The sequence below is a fragment of the Kogia breviceps genome, chromosome 10, assembly GCF_026419965.1.
Source record: "Kogia breviceps isolate mKogBre1 chromosome 10, mKogBre1 haplotype 1, whole genome shotgun sequence".
Taxonomy (NCBI): Eukaryota; Metazoa; Chordata; class Mammalia; order Artiodactyla; family Physeteridae; genus Kogia; species Kogia breviceps.
This window is the reverse complement of record NC_081319.1, coordinates 99,934,137-99,958,279: the sequence shown is the minus strand read 5'-3', so window position 1 is coordinate 99,958,279 and position 24,143 is coordinate 99,934,137. Positions and strand designations below refer to the sequence as shown.

General features: G+C 42.5%; 1 protein-coding gene across 9 annotated transcripts in view; it reads left to right on the top strand.

The window, feature by feature from the left end:
- GCNT2 (glucosaminyl (N-acetyl) transferase 2 (I blood group)) overlaps positions 1-24,143 on the top strand; it is a 58,531-nt gene that overhangs the window by 24,764 nt on the left and 9,624 nt on the right. The window contains exon 1 of one of the 9 annotated variants that reach the window (XM_059077771.2): positions 558-2,014. The exons of 5 other annotated variants lie outside the window; for them this stretch is intronic. In XM_059077771.2, the coding sequence (XP_058933754.1) occupies positions 1,039-2,014 (976 nt within the window). In that variant the 5' untranslated portion in view covers positions 558-1,038. Of the gene's footprint in view, positions 1-557; positions 2,015-24,143 lie in introns of those variants that run through there. 3 more of the 9 variants (XM_067006778.1, XR_010835178.1, XR_010835177.1) reach the window with 3 other exon arrangements.

The following is a 24,143-nucleotide window of genomic DNA, read 5'->3' as shown; positions in this document are numbered from 1 at the left end:
GAAACGACCTCTAATCTGAAGATGTCTGGCTTTTAAAGAGACCCAGTGGCTAGTCACTCCACATATGGTAGATAATACCGTGTCAACAGCTCAGGTTATCTGAAGCTCTGTGTGAAATGGGAACCAACTCTTGCTCTCTAGGAACAATGAGTATCACCTTTCTCCCAGGGAGGCAAACTAAGGTATGTTTATTTCATTTATGCCTCCACACCCACCCTTTAATGTCAAAAGTCACTAGATTCCTTCTACCCTCATCTCATGCCCCCAAGAGTGTAATTCTTATTTCCCTCTACTCACAGCCTGCACAGACATATATGTACTATGTAACATCATCAGAAATTGTCTGATTTAATTCAGGGAACACCTACCTCTCTATCAGACTTTTTTTTTTGTTTTTTTTTCCTCGCCTCTGATAATCTTCTACTTAGGCATGTTGCAAGGACATTTTTCCTTATCTGTGTCTGTATATGCCCAGGGGTAGAGATAACACTGAAAGGAAAAGAAGTGGCAGAGAAACAGGAAGAGAAATAAACCCAAGGAGCAGGAGTCGAAAGGCTGTGGTTTCCAAGGACTGCTAGCAGGTTGTGGAGCTAACCAGAAAAATGAGAACCGCTTAATTCGAAAAGGAAGGGGAAAGCCTGAGACGAGAAGGGAGATCAGATCGGAATAGATTGGATGGAGGGGGTGGGGTAAAGCCAGAGAAACAGCCTGGGTGAAACGAGCCGTCATTCCAGACCAGAAGGCAATTTGCTAAGATCCACTGGCGTCTTGTATGCAAATGAGAAGGGCTTCCCGGAGGCTGGGCTGAGCCAGACTCCTTCTGCTAGAGCCGAGATTCAGCACCGAGGCCTGAAGACAAGTGCGCGTTAAGAAGCATCTCTGGCCATCACCAAGAGAGGATGGATGCCACCCAGAAGCAGAGAATAAATGAGGATTAAGGGACCCGGGAAAAGGAAGCCCTCTGCAGAAGCTGTTGAAATTCAAGATTGGCAAAGGAGGTTCAATTCAACCTCTTCACGCTTGTGGTTTCGGTAACGGATGGTTTCTCAATCCCTGGAGAGAGACTCCTTCCCCAGGGAAGTGAAAACAATGAGCTTTTGGAGGTATTGCTTTTTTGCTTTCACGGTGGTCAGTGTGGTTATTTTTGTGATACTTTACAATAGCCAGTTAAGCCAGCCAAAAAGTTACGGGAAGCTAAATGGTTCCAATGAAAGGGATTTTAGGATACATGCCTGTAATTATGCCTTAGAAGATAAGTCATCCTTTTTGTGGGAAAGGACACTGACATCCCCTGTGGGAAGTGTCCCTTGCAAGGACTACCTGATCCAGAATCACTACATCACGAGCCCCCTGTCGAAAGAAGAAGCTGTGTTCCCTTTGGCATATGTCATGGTCGTCCATAAGGACTTCGATACTTTCGAAAGACTCTTCAGGGCTGTCTATATGCCCCAAAACGTCTACTGCGTTCATGTGGATGAGAAAGCCACAACTCAGTTTAAGAAATCTGTGTGGCAGCTACTGAGTTGCTTCCAGAATGCTTTTATTGCTTCAAAGGTAGAGCCTGTGGTCTATGCAGGAATTTCCAGGCTCCAGGCTGACCTGAACTGCCTGGAAGACCTTTTAGCTTCTGAAGTTCCGTGGAAGTACGCCATCAACACCTGCGGGCAAGATTTCCCCCTGAAAACCAACAGGGAGATCATTCAGTATCTGAAAAGATTTAAAGGGAAAAACATTACCCCGGGGGTCCTGCCTCCCAATCACGCAATAAAGCGGACTAAATATGTCCACCGAGAGCACTTAGGCAGAGGTGGCTCTTTTGTGAAAAATACTAATATTTTGAAAACCTCCCCTCCACACCAGCTGACCATCTACTTTGGCACTGCCTATGTGGCCCTTACCAGAGAGTTTGTCAAGTTTCTCTTCCAAGACCAAAGGGCCATTGATCTGCTACACTGGTCCAAAGATACCTATTCTCCTGATGAACATTTCTGGGTGACACTTAATAGAATCCCAGGTAGGTCTGAATTTCCATTCCCATTTTTTCTTATCCATACTCAGTTGAGTTTGCTAATAACGTTCAGCTCCTCTTTGAAATTATTTGGAAAAAAAAAAATACATGCTTAGAAAGCTATTCGTCTGTTTGCTTTTTAGTGACAGTTTGGTGACAGCTCTACTGTCTTATAACTGTGCTGTATAGAGATAGAATAAATATGCCGGGTTCCCAGAGTTCCGGCAAAACTACCTTTGAAGGTGTATCACATGGTTCCCGACCTTTGGCTCAGTCTTTTGTCTTTAAATTGACGTATAATTGACATACAGTAGCTCAGTCTTTGGAATGAATGTCTTTCGTAGTCCTTGATAAGCACCGCTATAACATAATGAGACTGACTTTGAATAAGCATTAGTAGAATTTACGAGTTGAAATGGGAAGTGTTTCTTTCAGAGGCTGTTAACACAGTACTGCTGCACGGATGCTCAAAGTTCACGGGGCTGTTTTCAGAATCTTTGACTCCTCTTTGGATGTTTCCAAATTATCACTGTGGCTTAAACGTTTCTAGTCTTTGGCCTGAACAGGTGTCCAGGTCTCAGCCGACTGGGTTCAGTAAATCTAGTCTGATATTTTATTGCCTGGAAGAACGGGTAACAGTGAGTTGAAACATACGAGAGAGATTCTGGGGCTGACCCAGTCAGTTCTCAATTTTTAAGTCCCATTTTCTTATTAGAAATTTGCATTTGCAGCCTCTTGTTTTTATATACTGTGAAGTCTTTCCCGTTGTTTGTGATAATTTGGGGCCAAGGTATGAGAGGCATGCAGGCAGAAAACAGCACCAAATTCCCTCTGATTTAGGACTGGGTTTCTTTTCAGAATTCTGTTTTCCATATGTCGTCTGGGAAGACCTGTGGGGCCTCGTCCTGGTGATGTCCCAGTGCACCAGCTTCTACTGTTGTACCAGTGTGGGTGTGGGTCATCAGCTCTGTGGGCAGCTGACCCCATGCCTGCCATGCTTGAAATACCTCCCTGCCCTTGCCTGTAGCATCGTTATTGTTGACACGTATGGGTGCTGCCTTCATACCTGAAAGGAGACTCATAGCAATTATTAGGTGCTCAATGACTTAGCATCTCTAAGTGCTAATCTAGAATGGTGGTTATAGAAACCTACTTAGAGAGGGGCAGAAAAAGGACCTGCAAGGTGGCTGGGGACAGAGGCATGCAGTTAATTTCAGACGATACTAGGTTAACAGTTCACAAAAACTTGCAGGAGGGGGAGTGAATCAACGTTTATCACAGTGAAGTAAGCATCCTAATTATTCACAAAAAAACATTTCACACACATGTAAACATACTATACGTGGCATCTGACTCTGCTCTTGTTAATACAGTTTGTGCCAGATGTCTTATGCTCTACATCATCTGTTTTTTTTTTTTGCGGTACGCGGGCCTCGCACTGCTGTGGCCTCTCCCGTTGCGGGGCACGGGCTCCGGACGCGCAGGCTCAGCGGCCACGGCTCACGGGCCCAGCCGCTCCGCGGCACGTGGGATCTTCCCAGACCGGGGCACGAACCCGCGTCCCCTGCATTGGCAGGCGGACTCCCAACCACTGCGCCACCAGGGAAGCCCTGTTTGTTTTGTTTTGTTTTTGCTGTACGTGGGCCTCTCACTGCTGCGGCGTCTCCCGTTGGCGGAGCACAGGCTCCCGGACGCGCAGGCGCAGCGGCCGTGGCTCACGGGTTCCCGGATGTGGGATCTTCCCGGACCGGGGCACGAACCCGCGTCCCCTGCACCGGCAGGCGGACTCGCAACCACTGCGCCACCGGGGAAGCCCCTACATCATCTCTTTGAATTACGAGAAATCCTCATTGTTATCCTCGCGTACAGATGAGGAGGAAAACGAGGCTTAGAGAGAGTGAAGTATGTGCTCGTATCGCACAGCTTGTCCAAGGCAAAGCTGGGATCTGATTCTGGATTCGTGTGGCCTGAAGTCTGAAGCGTTCTCTTGCACCAGGAAAAGGAATAGTCGTTTTTTCTTTCCCGTATCGCTAAAGCAAATTCCATGCAGAACCCCAGAAAGGTAAAAAAGGTGAGCTTGGGGAAACAGTGCAGAGGGCAATGGAAATAAGCCCCACCTGACCACTCTAAGCTGGAAATAAGGTTAGCAGGGACATGGGTGTGTGTGTGTGTGGGTGGGTGTGTGTATGTGTGTTTTGGAATCATAGGAAGTTGTCCTGCTAGAACCAATTGCCACACCCCACCCGGCTTCCGTACCTGCTCCCACAGGCCCCACCCAAAACGGGCTTTGGTCTGGCTCTGCCTTCTCTGAGCGGGTGGGAGTGGAAAGCATTCCTCAGGTAGTGCGCTCACAGAGGCTGGCGGGCGAGGGGCAGCCAGGCTGAATTTGAACCTAATCACTGTTAGGATAACAAAAGAAAATGAAGGATCTTGAGGACGTTCTCTTCCTACAGAATGGAAAAGAAGTCTTCAGAAAAATAATAGAACATTCTGACATGTCTATTTTCAGCACTCAACAGATATTTATTTAGCCCTGCTAAATAAATTTAGCGTGGTACCCGGCACTATTCTGTACCCTGAGGGTGGCTCTGGAAGCACATGGCTATGACCTTATGGAATTTAAGTTTGGAGATTTGAGTGGTTGAGTATTAAGTGTAGTGACTCTTTAGTATGTGGGGCTAATTTTAGTATGCTGAGCTACCCCCCCCCCCTCGCTCAAACCCCTCAAAATGTTGTGGTTTTTTTTTTTCTTTCTGAATATCTGTCCCTATTTTAAAAACGTTTTTTAGAAGCTTTTTTAAAAAAAACAGGAAATCTATTCATGAGTTTTAACATTTTAAAATTTTATACTCCATCAGCTGCTGCTTTTAATGCTTCCTTATATTCTTCCAGAGATATTTTATTAAGTTTATAGACAATAAAACGAATTAAGCATCATGTGTGGGAAACAACATATGTACTTTTTTTTTTAAAGTTCACCACAAAAATACACAAAAAGAAAAATGGTCCTTATTTTAGGCACCCTATTGTCTGTAAGTGAGAAACAAAAGACTACAAGATGTATTCTTTGTTTAAATAGATTATATGCAGACATTCAGGAAGCTAATTTTCATTTAAAAGTTCAACTTTTTTTTTTTTTCTGAAGCTTTTCAAAATCTAGGTGCAAGGAATTTTATGGGGCAAAGCCACCAAGGAGCTTTGTTTCCAGAGTCAAGAGATGGTGGCTGTACAGAACTCATAGATAGGTTGGTAGAATACATGTCGTTCCCTTGCTTAAAGCTTTTCAGTGACTTTTCCTTATGTTGAGGCTCAAGTTGAAGGTCCTTTTTTTGGAGGGCCGCACCCCCAAAGCCGCGGGATCGTAGTTCCCCGACCAGGGATCGAACCCGCCACCCCTACCCCGCTTTCGGCAGTGAAAGAGCAGAACCCTCACCAACCACTAGACGGCCAGGGAACTCCCAAAGGCAACATAACCTCTGGACCCGACTTCCCCTCCTCATCTCTCTACCCTCATTTCTTCTTCCCTGACACCTCATACTTCATGTTCCAGCAACTACTTGGTCCTGCACACTTCTGCGATTTTCACTTAAATTTTTTCTGGTGGCTTTTTATGATGTCTTCTCTGGGCCACCCTTCCTATCATCTCTCTCTGACTAATCCCATTCATCCTTTGTAACCCTACTTGAATGTCACCTCCTTCAGAAGCCATCCCTGATAACCCACCTCCCAGATGGTTGGTACACCAGCTCTGGGTTCCCCTATACTCCCTGACACTGCTGCCAGCATTGAATTATAATTGCCTGCCAAGTGAAAATTTCCTCTGTCCTTCCTCCTCAGCGGTTGGGTTCCTTAAGGGTGAGAAATGTGACATCCGTTTTTATCTTCCCCATCGCTACCCACACTGGGACCTATCACTGTGCCTGACTTGAAGATACAGGTACAGTGCTGGATGCTTGTGGGTAAGTTACTGCTTGAAGGTCCAATTCCATAATAGCTAGGCCAACAAATGATACCAGTAAAGATAAAGATGTCCAATACGTTGTAGAGTTAGCAAGAGTTGCAGTTGAAATGTTAAGAGGGCAGAGTCCTTCCTTAGAACATCTGGTTCCCAGGTAGCCAACCTGGGAACAGGCTGGCCTTTCATGCCCTCAATTCTGATGGCCAGAGAAAGCACTGGTACCCTATGTGGACGCCTCCAGTTAGGTTCTGTCTTACCTGCACCTGGTTTGAGATTCTCCCACAGCTTGGCACTTACCCATCCCTGCTGTTTGTCCCATTCCTGGCCTACTCTCGGTTGGGTTCCCGCCGTGGGCTGCTTCTGTTTGAATTTGACCTAGAGGGCCCCTTAGCTACTGGCTTGGGAAAAAAAAAACATGAGGGTAAGGAAATGAAAGGTTAAGGAAAGACAACAATAGAAAGAAACTTGAGAAACATTTCTCCAGGTGTAGCTCTCAGCAAATGTAAACACTGAGTTATTTGGAAGGTATGTGTGTACTGAAAGGTTACCAGGGTCTTAAATCTGGGTGGGGCTGGAGCAGCCCCAGGCTTTTTCAAAGTATGTGTTGTGTTCTCTGTACCTCAGCCTAAATTTACAGTTCAGTTTCTAGCACCACAAAGGATGCATTCAGTTAACGCTGATTTTACCAGTGACCAAGAATTATAACCATTGATGGACTGGTAGAATCATGTTTTAATGACCATCATTAGAACATTCAGGTTTATAATAAAGTTATTTTGGGGGGGCGGCGGAATGTAATCCACACTGGCACTTACTGTGTGGATATGGAGATAAATTCAGTTTGAAGGAGAAATTACACAAAACAGACACTTCCTAGGGTTCCTGTCCATTGAACAGTTTTCGAATGACCTCATTTTTGTATGGCCAGATAATATTAAATACACATAATAAATTCGGACATGATTTTCAAAACATTGTATTAGCGATGTGGGCTCCTTTGGCTTCATTTGCCTCCTTGGTAAGTGCTCTAGGCAATTCTTGGGGCAGTAATTTGGGTGAGGTCATAGGGCAAGGCTTATAATCTACAAGGTATCCTGGCTCTTGAGAACCTAGATGCCATGCTCCTTGTAGAGAAACCATCGGCAGGTTACAGAGTATTTACTTAATTAAACTATACTGAAGCTAGAGCTATTTGAAAGCTCATTTATAATGCCTCTGGACATTGGCTGTGCTGTATAATGCTTGGATTATCTTCTTCATTGGGGAATCTGTGCCCAGATGTTTTTTGCCCCTGCTACCCTGTGAAGGAAATAATCTGGAAATACTGCTCTTAATTAGCTTTTAACCCCTAATCCCTAGAACAACATTATGCAAGGCAAGAAAAGTTAGATTATAGTGTATGTGCACATTTAATTAAGTACAAATACCGTTAAAATTGGTAAAGATCCAGTAAGCTGAACTTAGCATGAATTTAATTCTTGCAGAAAGGATTAATGTATTGATAGGCACTGCTTTAGAACTGGCAAGGCCATTTTTCCAGCTTTCATTCCACCTCTAGTTATTTTCTACCAACTGTCTGAAACTAATCTTTTCTAGAAGCATCAAGGTTTTAGTTTTTTTTTTTAACAAAGCATAGTATTGCATTTCAATGACTCTTTTTTTTTTTTTTTTGGCCATACCATGCAGCATGCAGGATCTTAATTCCCCAACCGGGGCTTGAACCTGTGCCCCCTGCAGTGGAAGCATGGAGTCCTAATCACTGGACTGCCAGGGAATTTCCTCAATGATTCTTTAAAACAGTAAAATATTAGTTGCATATCAAAGTCATAATAGATATATAATCAGCGTCTCCATGATTTCGTTATCGTCTGTATCTCTGCTTTCTCTGAACCACGGCAACAGAATCTCCTGATATCCCCCCTGGAGTCCACATGATACTATGAAAAGGCTTTGGAACCAGATAAGTGTAGTTTAAGTCTTGGCTCCCATATCACCTGCTAACTATGTGATACTGGTCTTAGTCCATGCTGAGTCTCAGTTTACCCATCTGTGATGATGGAAATAATAAATAGTGTTTCGTTTCAGGATAAGTTATGAATATTAAATAAGATAATGTATGTAGTGCAGTGGTTACCAGACAGAGCATGCTTTAGAACTGTAGGGCCTGTTAAAACACAGATTGCTGGACCCCAGCCCCAGGGTTTCTGATTCAGCAGGACAGGAGCAGGCCCCGGAATTTGTAGTTCTAACAAGTTACCAGGGGATAACCTTGCTAGAAGCCCACCTTGAGAACCGCTGGCACAGACCATCTTTTACAGATTGGCATGTTCACAGATTTGCAGCAATTGATGGTCCTGTTTTTTTCCATCTCCTTAACTGAGAAAAAAGGCAGCCACCAGTAAAAACGAAAGTGAATCTGTATAAGGCAGAGCTTTACAGTGTAGGTTGCTTATGGAGGATACTGTTAAAGTGCTGTGCAAATGACTGATGCTTGGGAAGGACTCGTGTTGAAGAAATATCCCGGGCTTTGGAGTGAGCCAAACCTGATGATGAATTTTAGCTCTGCCCTTATTAGCTTTGTGACCTTGTGTACCCGAACCTTAAGCTCCTCATCTGAACGGTCACAATAAGATGGCTACTTAGTAAAACTGTTTTGAGAGTTGAATGAAAATATTGGGAGTAAAGTGAGAGGTGAAGTGTTTTTCTATTTATCAATATGGTCTAGAATTCGTAAACTAATGAGATTCTCAAGGAAGTTGTTAAATAAAATCCATTTAAATGTCTTTTCATACAAAAGGACGTCTGCATCACGGCTCCACAACCAGGTAAAACTAGATGTAAATACACCCAAAGAGGAATAGGAGGAAGTGTAAGAAAATTTAAGCAGTTTAACATGTTGGGATGAGTACTTATTTTTTATAATTTTGATTTCCCTTAATGTTATTGGTGTAAATTCTGAATACTGAAAAACCTCACTTAGGTTTTACAATAATACTGTGAAGTGTGTTCTCATATATCCATGAGAAGAGTGTTTCCTTAAAAATGCAAAGGACGAGTGCCTTCAGGACTCTATTTTTGAGATCACATCACATGAAAGGAGCAGGAGTTGGGATTAATAGGATTGTTTTATTTTCTTAAACCTTACCATATACAGATGTCTGTTTAGAATAAATGTAATTTCTTAGAAAAGGAAATCAACATAGCCAAGACTTGAAAGAAATTAGAGTTTTTTCACAATCATGCTGTACAGGTTTCTGCTGACTCAACCACATCCTTCCCATTTCAATGTTCAGCTTCCTCGATGTTAAAACAAATGTTGCCCCTCCTAGCTACTTACACAGGATAATTTTAAAACTCTATGATGAAATTTACGAACACACAACAGAATGGAGAATGATACAGTAATCCTCATGTGCCCATCAGCCAGTTTCAACAACCATCACCATACTACACACACTAAAAGCAAGAAAACTTAAAATTTATGACATCACTGAGTTGACTCTAATTTTCAGAAACGAGTAACTTCCTATTTTTCCAAAGAAATGCAAAATTCCAATATTCCAGGCTAAGGCTTTCTATATATCCCATAACAACGATTTGCTGAAAAGTGAAAACCTTTTTAACCCAACTTTTCGGACATATTATGTCAACCATACTGAGTTTCCTTCTTCCTTTTTTGTTTTTTTAATTTATTTTGACCACACTGCACAGCTTGCAGGATCTTAGTTCCCTGACCAGGGATTGAACCCAGGCCCCGGCCGTGAAAGCTCCGAGTCCTAACCACTGGACTGCCAGGGAATTCCCTCTTCTTCCTTTTTTAAATGGACAAAACTGAATCTATAAGCACAAGTTCTTCAAGCATTAGAGGCAGTAATGCTTGTTAAGATGTTCAGTTTCTTGGCCTTCCTCTTCCTGCAGGGAACGTGGGAGGAGTGTGTTACTAAGAGTAAGACTTGATTAGTATGCAGTGTTTAGAGGTACTTTTTTCCATCTCTTCTAGCGTCTGAATATTCTGCTTCCTCTATGTAGAAAAAAAAAAAAGACAAATTGATAGTCTTATTATTTTATGAGTCCCTGTATGTTTGACTTTGGAATTGACTTGAAGATATTTTGCCAAATTTCAGCCAAATCTTAATGTATTTACTGTTACCAGATGTTCTCATGGGCCTCTGTTGGGTTCAATCGTCTTGTTAATTTTTTATGTATATGATGTAATCTGAGATTGAAGGTTTCTCTGGTCTTACAGGGCAGCATGGAGGGAAGAAAATGGACTCTGGCCTCCTGGCCTTGTCAGCTAACAGCTTGTCTGACACTGGACAAACTGTTAACCAACCTTGGCCTCAATTAATTTGGGTTTTAGGACTTAAAGTTTAGAAGGAATTTCTAGCTCCAGCCACTGGACCCTGTAAGAGGGGCCAGTGACCTCGATGTTAGATATGCACATGACAAAATTATTTTCTAGGTTCTAGGCTCTGTCCTTAATTAGCTGTTTGACCTTGGGCATGTCACTTAACCTCTCTGGGCCTCAGCTTCCCCCTCTGTAAAATGAGGAATTTGAGCTATAGGCAGTGAGAAGGTGCCCACTGAATGTCGTTTAGGTGATAGGTTTTTTTTTTTTTTTTAAGTGGATGATTCTGGAAGGAGTAGAAACTCGGAATGCCTACTTCAAAAATAACAAAATGATTTTGTGAAGTGGATGGGTAATTTCATACTAGAGTTGGAAAGGATAATCTCATCATTTAAGATTAGAGAAACCAAGCCCAGGAAGGTGAAGTGATTTCTTTGGGTCACATGATTTAGCAGCTGATCTGGGTCACGAAGGTGGGACTTGTAAGTCATAATACAATAGACTTTATATATTTAGTGCTTCTCACAATTTCTCTCTGAAATACCCTAGGTACTGGAGGAAAAGGGCAGTAACTACATTTTGGTATGTATGTTGTCTAATACTGAACGAGGGGTTTTAATGACAGGATTCCATAAAAAGTGTTTAGAATTCGTTTTTAAAAAGATAGTGAATATTACTATTTCTCAAATGAAAAATTCTCTGGGTATACTACAAAATAGAATTTTAAAATTTATCCATTTACCATGAAGGAGATCCATTGTTGCTAAATCTGAAACAGCCCCCCCTTTTTATTTTTAAATTTATAGGCAGTAAAATTCATTCTTTTTGGTGTCCAGTCCCTTGCGTTTTGGCGTTGGCATAGAGTCGTGCATTCACTACTAAGATCAAGAACAATTCCATCACCTCCAAAAATTCCCTCATGGTGCTCCTTGTAAACACCCCCTGCCCCCAGTCCAAACCCTTGGCAAATCCTGACCTGTTCTCCATCTCTATGGTTTTGCCTTTTCCAGAATGTGGTAAAAATGGAATCATAGAATATGATGCCTTTGGGGTCTGGAAAAGCAGCTTCTTATTCTTCCTTTCTTTTACTGTAATGACTTCATTTTGCATGTTCCAAGGTGAATATAATGGTTTCTTATAGGTCCTCTGGCAGGTATCTGTTTGGCAAACTTTTCTTTTCCAATGTTCTATATTTATTTATTATTTTCTGTAAATAATAGAAAGAAATAAATAATAGTTTGACTTACTATTTTTAAAAAAAAGTAGGGTCGTTTTTAGTAATATTATTCATTTGGGGTTATAAAGTAAATACAGAGAATTCCCTGGTGGTCCAGTGGTTAGGACCCTGTGATCTCACTGCTGAGGGCCTGGGTTCAATCCCTGACTGGGGAACTAAGACCCCACAAGCTGTACAGCGCAGCCAAAAAAAAAAAGTAAATACAGCATGTAGTTATATCATTATTAAGCTTGAATGTGGTATGCTTTTGTTACCTTTGATTTGACAGTATCTGTGATTCAGAATAAATCATGGGAACATCCTGAAGTTAATTGGAGAAGGGGCGAGGAACTGAAGGGGCCAACATTTCTTTGAAGTCTCATGTTTTGTTTTACAAATTTATGTAAATATCACATTCCCACCTACTCTATAACTTTCTTAAACGTTTCATTGAAATATAATATTATACATACAGAAACCCGCACATATCAGAATCAAAATCACTGAATTTTCAAACTGATCCTCACCTGAGTAATCAGAACAAAACCCCACGTGACTACAAGTACTGCAGGAACCCCCATCCGCTCCCTTCCAGACGTGACAATCATCTCGACCCGCTCAGTCAGGTCTGCTGCTTTTGTGTTGTCCTAGGACTTCTAATTGTAGCCTAGTGCTTCCCCTCCAAGTGTTCAGGTTAAATAGATGTTTCAAGAAGAAATGCTTGGGCTGTAGTGTGACTTCCTGTGTTTCTAAAAACTGCTGGAAACTCCATGGGGTCGGGGGTGAGGGGTAGGGGTGGGGTAGGAGACCCACATACACCAGGCACACACATCCTAGGACACTTGCTCCCATGTTTCTTCTCTTTTTAAAGTTTTTTTTCCTTTTTTTCCCTTTTTTTTTTTTTTTTTTTTTGCGGTACGCGGGCCTCTCACTGTTGTGGCCTCTCCCGTTGCGGAGCACAGGCTCCGGACGCGCAGGCTCAGCGGCCATGGCTCACGGGCCCAGCCGCTCCGCGGCACGTGGGATCTTCCCGGACCGGGGCACGAACCCGTGTCCCCTGCATCGGCAGGCGGACTCTCAACCACTGCGCCACCGGGGAAGCCTTTTCCTTTTTTTAAAAAGATGTTTCTCACGTTTGCAGAAGAGTATAAACAGAAGTCTGCTGCTGCCCTGTATAAAAGATTAGGCTTGTTATAGATAGGCACTTAGTTCCCAGAATTAGCAACCTATATATATATATATATATATATATATATATATATCTATCTCCCAGTGCGTGCAGCAACAAGTGGAATTTACCACTGACCTTCAAATCCTTTGGACCTGTCTTGGGTTGTCAACAGGGGTTAAAATTAGACAAGAGTCCTAAGCAATGGTAATTTTTATTTGGCTGCTTTTACATGGAATTGGAGGGAATGTTTTATAACTTGGGAGTGAATTCTTGATTTACATCCAACTGGGTGTAACCTGGCACCTTGTTTTGAAGGTGAGGAAGGCACTGTGTGCAGGGCAAGATGAAAAGTTGTCTAATGGATTCATTAAGGACCTTTTGCCCAGGCGGGAAACGCAGCAGTACAGGGCGTGCTGTGTTCTATTGATTCCTATAAGGAACGAAACGGCCATGAAATTGCTTTGCATATAATGTAGTGAGAAGGGCAAGCAATACTGTAGATACTTTTATTTGAAACACAGTTACATAAAATCTAGGAAATGCCACTTGAAATGCATATACCTAATTCAAGCTATGAACAAACACATCTAAACAAAGAGATCGCAGAGAAAACTTATCACTTGATGTTCACATGATGCAAATAAAAGCTTAGGTCCTAAGGAAACAGGTTTTTGGACTGATAATCCTATAAAAGTGGTAAACATGTACATAAGGTATGCCCAAACTCATTTAAGGAAACTCAACCCATACATCTTAATGGTAAAGGCCACTTGTAAAAGGTTATTTATTTGCGATCTATATTTGGCATAGTTCAGTCAACTAGTTAACAGCTGTGTCATAGTCTTAAGGTGACATAGAAGTATTTATCTGTACAAAAAATGCTTTATGAAATGATGTTTTCTTAATGATGATTACTTGTAAATGTAAGATTTTGTAGTGTTTTGGGGTTTTTTTTTAACCTTTCATTTCTGTTCTTTGTACTTTTATGAGTCATTTGAATCCATTCGAATACAAAGTGTTCGATTTTTCACAAATTATAGAATAATATTTTTAAGAAAAAGAAAGTAAAGATTCATAAGGTAAATGCGCCGGGATGCTTAACACTATCTAATTTGGGGGAGTGGGGAAAAAAAGTTGGTCTCGTCTCTGAACTTTTCTGTATTTTTGAAATCTTCAAAACTTACAAATAAAGTTGCTTTATTTGGTGAAAAACAAAATCTCTCCTTACCAAGGCATAAAATGCTTGGTGTTTTAGAAGCTGAAAAGTATTATCCCTGTAAAGGGATGCTCAATGAAATAGTCTTTGAAAAGCAGGGATTCTCAACCGTGGTATATTATACACTTCACGACAACTGCGTGAGGTGTAGGGACTGTTCTGATCCTTGTTTACAGTTAGGGAAACCCAGGAACAGAGAAGTTAGGTAACCTGTCAATGGTCCCACAGTTACTAATTGGCCAAGCAGGCACTTGAACCAGGCAATATAGTTTCAGAGTCTCTCCTTTTAATTACTATATTACATTGCCTCTCAAATAAGAATTTACAAAGAACTTCCTTAAGACAAATTTCAGCACATTAAGTTGTCAAAGGGTATGCACTTTTTTCAGGATTTTGATACAAAGTGTCATACTACTTTTCCAAAAACGGGTCCAATTTGTACTCCCCCTGGCAGTTCTGAAACCCCCTATTTCCCTACACCCTCTCCACCACTGGGTATTAACATTTTCTAAATCTTTGCCAGTGTGCTACATATAAAATGAGGAGGGGGCAGGGAATATATAGGAAATCTATGTACCTTCCACTCAGTTTTGCTGTGAACCTAAAGCTACTCTAAAAAAAAAAAAAAAGTCGATTAAAAAATTATTGTTTAGGAGAAGAGGCTATTTTAGGATTTAAACTTTACTAACTTTAGTTTCTAACACGTATGAGCTTGTTTTCTGTTTCTTTTTTTAAAAACTGAGACATAATTGACATACAACGTTAGTTTCAGGTGGACAACATAATAAGATATTTGTACATACTGTGAAACGATGATCACAATAAGTCTAGTTAATATCTATCGCCACCACCATAGTTACACATTTTTCTTTCCTTAAGATGAGAACGTTTAAGATTCTCTCCTAGCATCTTCCAAATACGCGGTACAGTATTAATAACTACAGTCGCCATGCGGTACATTACAGCCCCATGACTTACTTTGAGCTTGTTTTCTCAGATATTTGCATAAGCCAGGGTATAAAGAACTGCATGAAAATGGAAGACCGATTTGGGAATTCCCGAAAGGATGGCAGGACAGCTGGGTGCGTGGACAGTGGTGAAAGATGCCGTGGGCAGTGTTGAGAGGTGAGGTGTGGAAACCCAGTGTTTCAGACTACACGTTGACAGGGCCAGGCAGACAACGTGAGCCAGTGAAGCAAGGTGGGAAGCAGGGCAGCAGGAGAGCTCCAGGCTGGATAAAGTTCTGGTGAATTGTGGGCAACGGACTCTGACAGTCCAGACTTTCATGGGAAATCTTTTTTTTTTTTTTTTCCCGCTGTTCTACCCCCCCGTCTAGGGGGATCAAACCAAACAGGCCCACCAATCAGATGTGGTTTCTGTCCATCGGCTATGTGTAGTCTGGGCACATAATTGCAAAAATCCTTTTGTGCCACGGTCAGCATTTTGGTATCTCCCTGGCGAGAATGTGACCTAGATTAGTGAACTGCTGGACCCAGCCAGGTTCATGGTTCTGAGGAGCTAGCTGGGGAATTGGTGAGTGACAATCCGAAGCAAAAGAAAAAAGTGCCAGTTTATACTCAAGTTTTTGAGGGAAGAGATAACTTTTATTTTCTTTTTTGCGGTCCGCGGGCCCCTCACTGCCGTGGCCTCTCCCGTTGCGGAGCACAGGCTCCGGACGCGCAGGCTCAGCGGCCACGGCTCACGGGCCCAGCCGCTCCGCGGCACGTGGGATCCTCCCGGACCGGGGCACGAACCCGTGTCCCCTCCATCGGCAGGCGGATTCTCAACCACTGCGCCACCAGGGAAGCCCAGGGAAGAGAGAACCTTAAACTGGGTCCCTGGAAGCAGAAGCAGCAATGTAAAATGAGAAATGGGGTGAGGAGTCGGAATTCTAGTAAGAGGTGGAATGGACCCCAGCAGAAGGGGTTTGGGATGGTAAGTCTGAATTTGCTTTCGTCTGTCGGAGGGCGAGTGAGTGGTGGATAGGCATCTCAAAGCGGCTTGAAGAAGCAGACACAGGGCAAACGGTTCAGAGTGATTCCGCATCCCCCAAATAGGAAGGCAATAGGGTCAACGCTAATTATAGAAAAAGCCATTTGCTGGTCTAGCCAACAAATTGGGCGGACTGGAGGCAGAGAGACTGGTTTGTAGGCAGTTGAAATAGTCTTGGTGAGCGATGACGTCAAGCACCTGAACTAGGGCAGTGCCCGCAAAGGAAAATGGCGCTATGAAAAGCCAGGTAAGGCTTGAAGAACGGCCGGTAGATTGGAAATCAGTTGGGACTCAACTGAAAATCAGTTCGTTGTGAACTGGACTTGTGGTGGTGATCATTTTGCAATATATACAAGCATCAAATCATTGTATTGTACACCAGAAACTAATATAATGTTATATGGCAATTATACCTCAATTTATAAACAAAGAGAAAAGAAACACTGAGACTAGAACCCAACAGTCTTTATTTTAAGCACTCCAGAAAGTTTTGATATATTCTGAAGTTTGAAAACATGACTTCAAATTCTGTCTTTCTTCCTTTCTTCCTCTTCTTCCTTCTTTCCTTCCCCTTTTTGCTCAACAATGTCCAGAGAATTTGCTAGTTATCTGGCCGCTTGTCTGAGGATAGATGTATCAAAGACATTATGGTATTTCTGGAATGCCTGATAAAAGTCTAACCTGAGAGTACTTCCCTCCTGTTCATGCCAGAAGTCAGCCCTGCCTGACACAGCTCCCCACTTCGGAGTGAATGGTTTGCCAGCCAACAGTGGGCAGACGCTACAATGCGAGTTTTTTCTTCCAGGTGCTTGGAACCTTGAAATAAAAGGTCCACTCCTTTAAATGTGGCCACTCAATCTCAAACTTTCATGAGACATCATCATGATGAATTTGCTATTGTCTCATACTTGACCCACAAAACTTCACAGTCTCAGGAAAACAAAATAACTTGAGGAAAGTTACAAAGAAAAAAGAATGATCAGGGTTCCTTGAACAGTACTAGAGAAATAATGACACAGAATAGTGCATATAAATGAACCCAATTGCTCTTCCTTTCAGTATTTCTTTCTTTTCTACATTGAATTAGCATAAATTTGCACTAAAGACAAGCAACTCAGATGAAAGGAAACTTATTTCGCTTTGGCATATTAAAAAGTACAACGTGTACCCGCACAGACCAGACTCTTCAAAACAAAGTACAGAGAGAAGATGCTGAAAGACAAATTATTTATCCAAGTTTATTCTCAGAGAGCTAGAGTTCAGGAACTTGCTCTGCGACCCTGGAAGCAATACTTTGTAGAAGAGAAATTGTTCTTAAAGTTTGATTTTTTAAAAATTCTTTTCCTTCTCTGTTAATATAATTGTAGGGCAGCCACGGGAGGGGTGAAGTTCTGGGCTCTTCTCAGATCCTCAAGCCATTTTTACCTCCAAACAATGAGTGTGGGGTTGCTTCCTAGGCAGTACTTTGAGCTCATCACACTCTCCCCATCATTCAAGATCTGTCTCAAATTCTACCCGTCTACCCGTCTACTTTTTTTTTTTTTTAATATTTATTTATTGGGCTGTGCCAGGTCTTAGTTGCAGCATGCAAGATCTAGTTCCCTGACCAGTGATCAAACCTGGGCCCTCTGCATTGGGAGTGCAGAGTCTTAACCACTGGACCACTGGAGAAGTCCCTACCCATGTACTTAAAAAAAAATTTTATTTATTTATTTAGTTTTGGCTGCGTTGGGTCTTCGTTGCTGTGCACCGACTTTCTCTGGTTGCAGCGAGCGGGGGCTACTCTTTGTTGCAGTGCCCGGGCCTCTCATTGCAGTGGCTTCTCTTGTTGTGGAGCACAGGCTCTAGGCGTGTGGACTTCAGTAGTTGTGGCTTGAGGGCACTAGAGCGCAGGCTTGGTAGTTGTGGTGCATGGCCTTAGTTGCTCCGCGGCATGTGGGATCTTCCCGGACCAGGGCTCGAACCCTGGTGTCCCCTGCATTAGCAGGCGGATTCTTAACCACTGTGCCACCAGGGAAGTCCCTACCCATCTACCTTTTGATGGAGGCTTTTCTAAAGCCTTGTTAAAATGAAGGTCTTCTAGAAATAAAATCTGCCAGAGTTTCTGATTCATTCTGGAAGGGGGCACAAGAATCGGATTTCTGTGCTTTACCACTATTGATCGAAGTTAAAAAGAAAATTCCTTTTAAATAGCTTTATAATTGTTTTTTTTGTTTTTTAAAGCCAGGTAAGACTTGCAGAGCCGCAGATATAGATTGGAATTGTCTGGGGGCTCCCGTACTGCACAAAATTTCAGCAGTTCTAGCTGGAAGGGATGAACGTGAGTCTTGGGATGGATTCATCATGAAGGTGGAGGATATAACTGAATCACTGTGCTATGCACCTGAAACTAATACAGCACTGTAAATCAACTATACATCAAAAAAAAGTAAAAAAATTAAAATATCAGTATATAAACCTTTATGGATATGCTAGGTCAAAATATCAGTATCAATAAATCAATATCAATAAATATAAACCCTTCTGGATACTCTGGGCCGAAAGCTCCCAGAACATCTAATTTGTGGCTTTACCCCCAGCATCTCCTGTGAAACATAGGAGGCCCGCAAGGAAACTGTTTGAATGAGTGAATAATTATCCTGAAACAAAATCGACAAGTAATTTAGCATGTTCACACGCCTGGGCAATTCACTGCAATGTTCTAGGCTCTGGTTTGCACAACTTGGCAATGAAGGGAACATATTAAAATATTAAAACATGAAAATTTCTAAAATTCCCTTCCAGTGTAAAATGCTAGGTTTCTCTTCTTTTCCTCATTTCATGTTGTCCTTTTACAACCAAAGAAGAGTTAATTTGTAGGCAATTATCAGAGGTGAACGCTGAGAGGTCATTATCTCAGGGACTACAGAATTCTAAAAAACATCCACAGGAAACAAAGGAGGATCTCTTTTTGTAAGTTTCATGTGTTAAAAATCCTAAGTGATTAATGAACCATTGGTAAGTGAAAACAAATGTACCTTTTTACTTCTAAAAATAACCTCAAACCAGGGGCCGTTTTGCTCCCCAGAGGACATTTGGCGATATCTGGAAACATTTTTGGTTGTCACAACTCTGGGTTCAGGGTCGGAGGGCAGGTATAGATGCCACTGGCGTCTCGTGGTTAAAGGCCAGGGATGCTGCTAAACATCCTGTTGGGTTGGACAAAGATGTTACGGAAAAACCCAAACGAACTTTTCGGACAACCCAATACAGCGCACAGGACAGTCTCCACGGCAAAGAATTACCCAGTCTAAATGCCAGCAGCGCCGAGGCTGAGAAACTTGCTGCAGGTTATAGTACAAAAGTAGTCTCTTCCACAGCTACTCCGTCCCCGTGACTTTAATAGAACGATTATACTTTCAACCATTTATTTAGTTAAACCTGCCAGGCACTATGCTAAACACAGCACATACATTATCTTATTTAACACTAAGGAAACCCTGTGAGGTTTCTTTTAACATCTTTATTGGAGTGTAATTGCTTTACATTGTTGTGTTAGTTTCTGCTGTATTAACAAAGTGAATCAGCTATACCTATACGTATATCCCCATATCCCCTCCCTCTTGCGTCTCTCTCCCTATCCCACCCCTCTAGGTGGTCACAGAGCACCGAGCTGATCTCCCTGTGCTATGCGGCTGCTTCCCACTAGCTCTCTATTTTACATTTGGTGGCGTGTATATGTCCCTGCCGCTCTCTCACTTCGTCCCAGCTTCCCCTTCCAACCCTGTGAGGTTTTGAAGATTAGTATTGATACATGACGTCTTAAAGAGATTTTACCGTGTTCGGTCCCACACTGGGATTTGTTGAGTGTTCCTGCCTTGTTGAGCGTTTTATCTCCTCGCTATGCCAGCTGTACCAGACAGGACAGATGCGGAGAACAGAGCTACCCCGGCAATTGCTGTAGGGCAAACTGAAAAGGGTTGGCCCTTGCTAAGAGGGTGGAAGAACTTTTCCATACGTGTCAACTATCTGACTTCAGAGCCTCTGCTGTTAGTCTTTATGCATAAATAATATTGTAATGAAAACCTTCATGTACAGATTTTCACATTTAAAAAGTTATTTCCTTAGCTTATTTTGAAGCTGTTGGCTTAAAAGGCCAGAGGGAATTGGTGATTATAGTGGCGTCTCCTACTTTTCTAAACTGATTTTCCAGAGTTGTGTCCATTTCCTGCACCACCATGAAGTTCCGAGAAAACCTCTTTCAATACACTGACACCGGCATTGACTTTTGACATTTAAAACCAAAATTCTTGCTTATTTAACGAGCTAAGAAGTATGCATCTGAGCTTAAATAATAAGCAGGTGCTGGGATTTTTTTAGGACATATACGCCTCCCAAAATGAGGACCACTGCTGTGTAAGAACAATAAGGAGAAAGTCAAGTCAATACAAATAAAACTTGCGTTTCAAAGAAGCACATTTGTTTATTCAACAAATGCAGTTCTTTGTCTAATAAAGGCTAAGCCCCAAGAAAACATTCCTGCTTACTCTGTAAACACTATCTCAAATCTTTTGTTTAAATAAGTCTATGAAGAGCAAATGACAGAATTGGATTTTGTAGTTTAAAATGTTTTCTCTGATACGATTAGTGTCTTTTTTGCCCCGTCCTAAAAATAAGGCAAAATAGATGCTTCCTAGGATACTTGTGGTTTGAGGTAGACGTCTACCCACATACCCCATAACTACTCTCCTGACAAACAGTAATCATAATCATAATTATAACAGCAACAATAACACAATCACCTAGTCCAGTATTTAAAAAATATATAGTATATATATAATATGTATTGTGGGATATAGTAGTATATCCCATTAGTGGATCATTTCAGTAAGTTTTTTTTTTTTTTTTTTTGGCTGCGTTGGGTCTTCGTTGCTGCGCGTGGGCTTTCTCTAGTTGCGGCGAGCGGGGGCTACTCTTCGTTGCGGTGCACGGGCTTCTCATTGCGGTGGCTTCTCTTGTTGTGGAGCACGGGCTCTGGGCGTGCGGACTTCAGCAGTTGTGGCACACGGGCTTAGTTGCTCCGCGGCATGTGGCATCTTCCCGGGCCAGGGCTCGAACCCGTGTCTGCTGCGTTGACAGGCGGATTCTTAACCACTGTGCCACCAGGGAAGCCCCATAGTAGATGTTTTTACGGGAGTAAAAGGAGCACCTGGACGTTGACACAAGTAATGGGATCAGTAGCTTTGGGGTTTCCATGTATGTTTTAACCTCCTGGACCAGGGATTGAACCTGGGCCCTCAGCAGTTGAAGCACAAGAGTCCTAACCACTGGACCACTGGGGAACTCCCTAAGTGTTTATTTATTTATTTGTTTTGCGGTACGCGGGCCTCTCACTGTTGTGGCCTCTCCCGTTGCGCAGCACAGGCTCCGGACGCACAGGCTCAGCGGCCACGGCTCACGGGCCCAGCCGCTCCGCGGCACGTGGGATCTTCCCGGACCGGGGCACGAACCCGCATCCCCTGCATCGGCAGGCGGACTCTCAACCACTGCGCCACCAGGGAAGCCCCTTATGTGTTTATTTTAAAGACAGTAGTCATTAATTATAATGTCATGGTCTTATCTCTAGAATAATGGAACGTGTTTCAGAATAAGAGTCAGTTTGTGATGATCAATATTAATGAGAATGAAAGGGGAGAAAAATATTTTGTCCTTTTAAAAATGCAATCCTTTAGAAGAGGTTAAGGGACCTTTTGTCATGGCAATGTTTTATTCATACTTTTCTGCTATAGTTATTTAATCAAAATAGACACAGAAATCACATCAGCTAATCTTGCTGACATGAGTCAATATACCAGATTATCCCTTTGCTTTCCAAACTGCCCTCTCCCCACCCCGTAACTTAACCAAGGCGAGTTTTATTCTAAATTCTTTTAAAATGTGTGCTAAGAACAAAATAAAGAAGCTTCTTTTTGGATAGGCAAGCAGTAAATTAACTTTTAAAGTATTAAATGCAAACTAAAACAACAGGAAGAAATATTGCTTAATAGAGTGTTTTTCTTGAGTACTCAACATTTATAAACAAAATTTTCAAGTTTGGCAGCAAGAAAAGAATCTTGACTGATAGAGAGCCCTTAGGGGTGACGACTCAATGCTATTTTCAGAAAAGGCTGTGCAAAATTTAATTTTAGCTGGGAGACGTTAGTACGATGCTTGATTTAAATCCTCATATATTATTATGTGACATGAGGGCAAAAGAACAGAGCTTTTTTTTTTGTCTGAAAATGCACGTTTTCATTAATGTTTTTAAAGAGGAAAAAAGTTTATAACTAATTTTTATTGGAGTGTGGTTGCTTTACCATGTTGTGTTAGCCTCCACTGCACAACAGAATGTATCCGCCTTACGCATACAGATATCCCCTCCCTTTTGGAATTCCTTCCATTTAGGTTACCACAGTGCACTAGGTGAGTTCCCCGTGCTATACAGCATGCCCCCATCAGTTGTGCATTTTATACATAGTAACAACAATGTATGTGTGTCAATCCCAGTCTCCCAATTCCTCCCACGCCACCCCTTTCCCCCTTGGTATCCATACCTTTGTTCTTAGAAAAAAAATTTTTTTTTTTTGGCTGCGTTGGGTCTTCATCACAGTGCGTGGGCTTTTCTCTAGTTGCAGAGAGCTGGGGCTTCTCTTCGTTGCGGTGTGCGAGTTTCTCACTGCGGTGGCTTCTGTTGTTGCAGAGCATGAGCTCTAGGCGCACAGGCTTCAGTAGTTGTGGCTCATGGGCTCCAGAGCGCGGGCTCAGTAGTTGTGGCACACGGGCTTAGTTGCTCTGCGGCATGAGGCATCTTCCCGGACCAGGGCTTGAACCTGTGTCCCCTGCACTGGCAGGCGGATCCTTAACCACTGTGCCACCAGGGAAGTCCTACTCTATGTGATTAAATGGACCCTTCAATCTCTGTGACCCATCCAAAATTTATTGAGATGGAAAGGGTTATTGGAGATAGCACAGCGTTTCTCAAACAGGGAAATTTTTTGCACCACCAGGGGACATTCGGCAATATCTGAAGATATTTTTGATGGTCACAGTCGGGGGGATATGTATTACTGGCATCAGGTGGGTGGAGTCCAGAGACGCTGCTAAACATCACACGATGCAAAGGAAGATTCTACAACAAGGAGCTGTCCAGCTTACGTTGTCAATAGTGCCAACATGGAAAAGCCCTGGTTTAGCAAAATGGCAGCCTAATGCCCTCCTCTCCCTTTTAAAGGCTTTTTACAGTTCAAAGGTGAGTTAAATATTAATTGATAATGCATCAGCAAGTACACTTCTGGTCAAAAGAACAACTGAAAGAAATAGAGAAGATGGGTAGTTCAGTGCACACCAGTCTAGGAAAAACTCAAAGCTCAAAACCCATTGCTTGGGCTTCCCTGGTGGCGCAGTGGTTGAGAATCCATCTGCCAATGCAGGGGACACGGGTTTGAGCCCTGGTCTGGGAAGATCCCACATGCCGCAGAGCATCTAAGCCTGTGCACCACAACTACTGAGCCTGTGCTCTAGAGCCCGCGAGCCACAGCTACTGAGCCCACGTGCTGCAACCACTGAAGCCCGCGTGCCTAGAGCCAGTGCTCCACAACAAGAGAAGCCACTGCAATGAGAAGTCTGCACACTGCAGTGAAGAGTAGCCCCCACTCGCCGCAACTAGAGAAAGCCGGTGCGCAGCAATGAAGACCCAACACAGCCCCCCCTCAAAAAAAAAACATTGCTTGGGGGTTCATCACCTTTATTGGATGATCAGGAATTGTGTCTTGTTACTTACACTATCCCTTACTGCCCAGCACAGTGGCTGGCAACGCCAAATGCTCAACAAGAACTTTAGCATATAACAATTTATTGTGTTAAAAGATTGCTTGAGTTCCATATGTCTAATATTGCAAACTTCATATAGGAGCGACCCTGGAATCTCTCTCACTTATTAGCACTAAGGACATAGAGTGGCCTGTTTCCTGAGCTTTCACTTTAAGATAGATGTTACCTGGGAAGTCCTAAAAATTTTTGATAATAGCACTATTAACAGTAGCCAAGACATGGAAGCAACCTAAATGTTCATCGACAGAGGAATGGATAAAGAAGACTTGCTTGGTACATATATACAATGGAATAGTACTCAGCCATAAAAAAGAATGAAATAATGCCATTTGCAGCAACATGAGTGGAGTTAGAGATTATCATACTAAGTGAAGTAAGTCAGACAG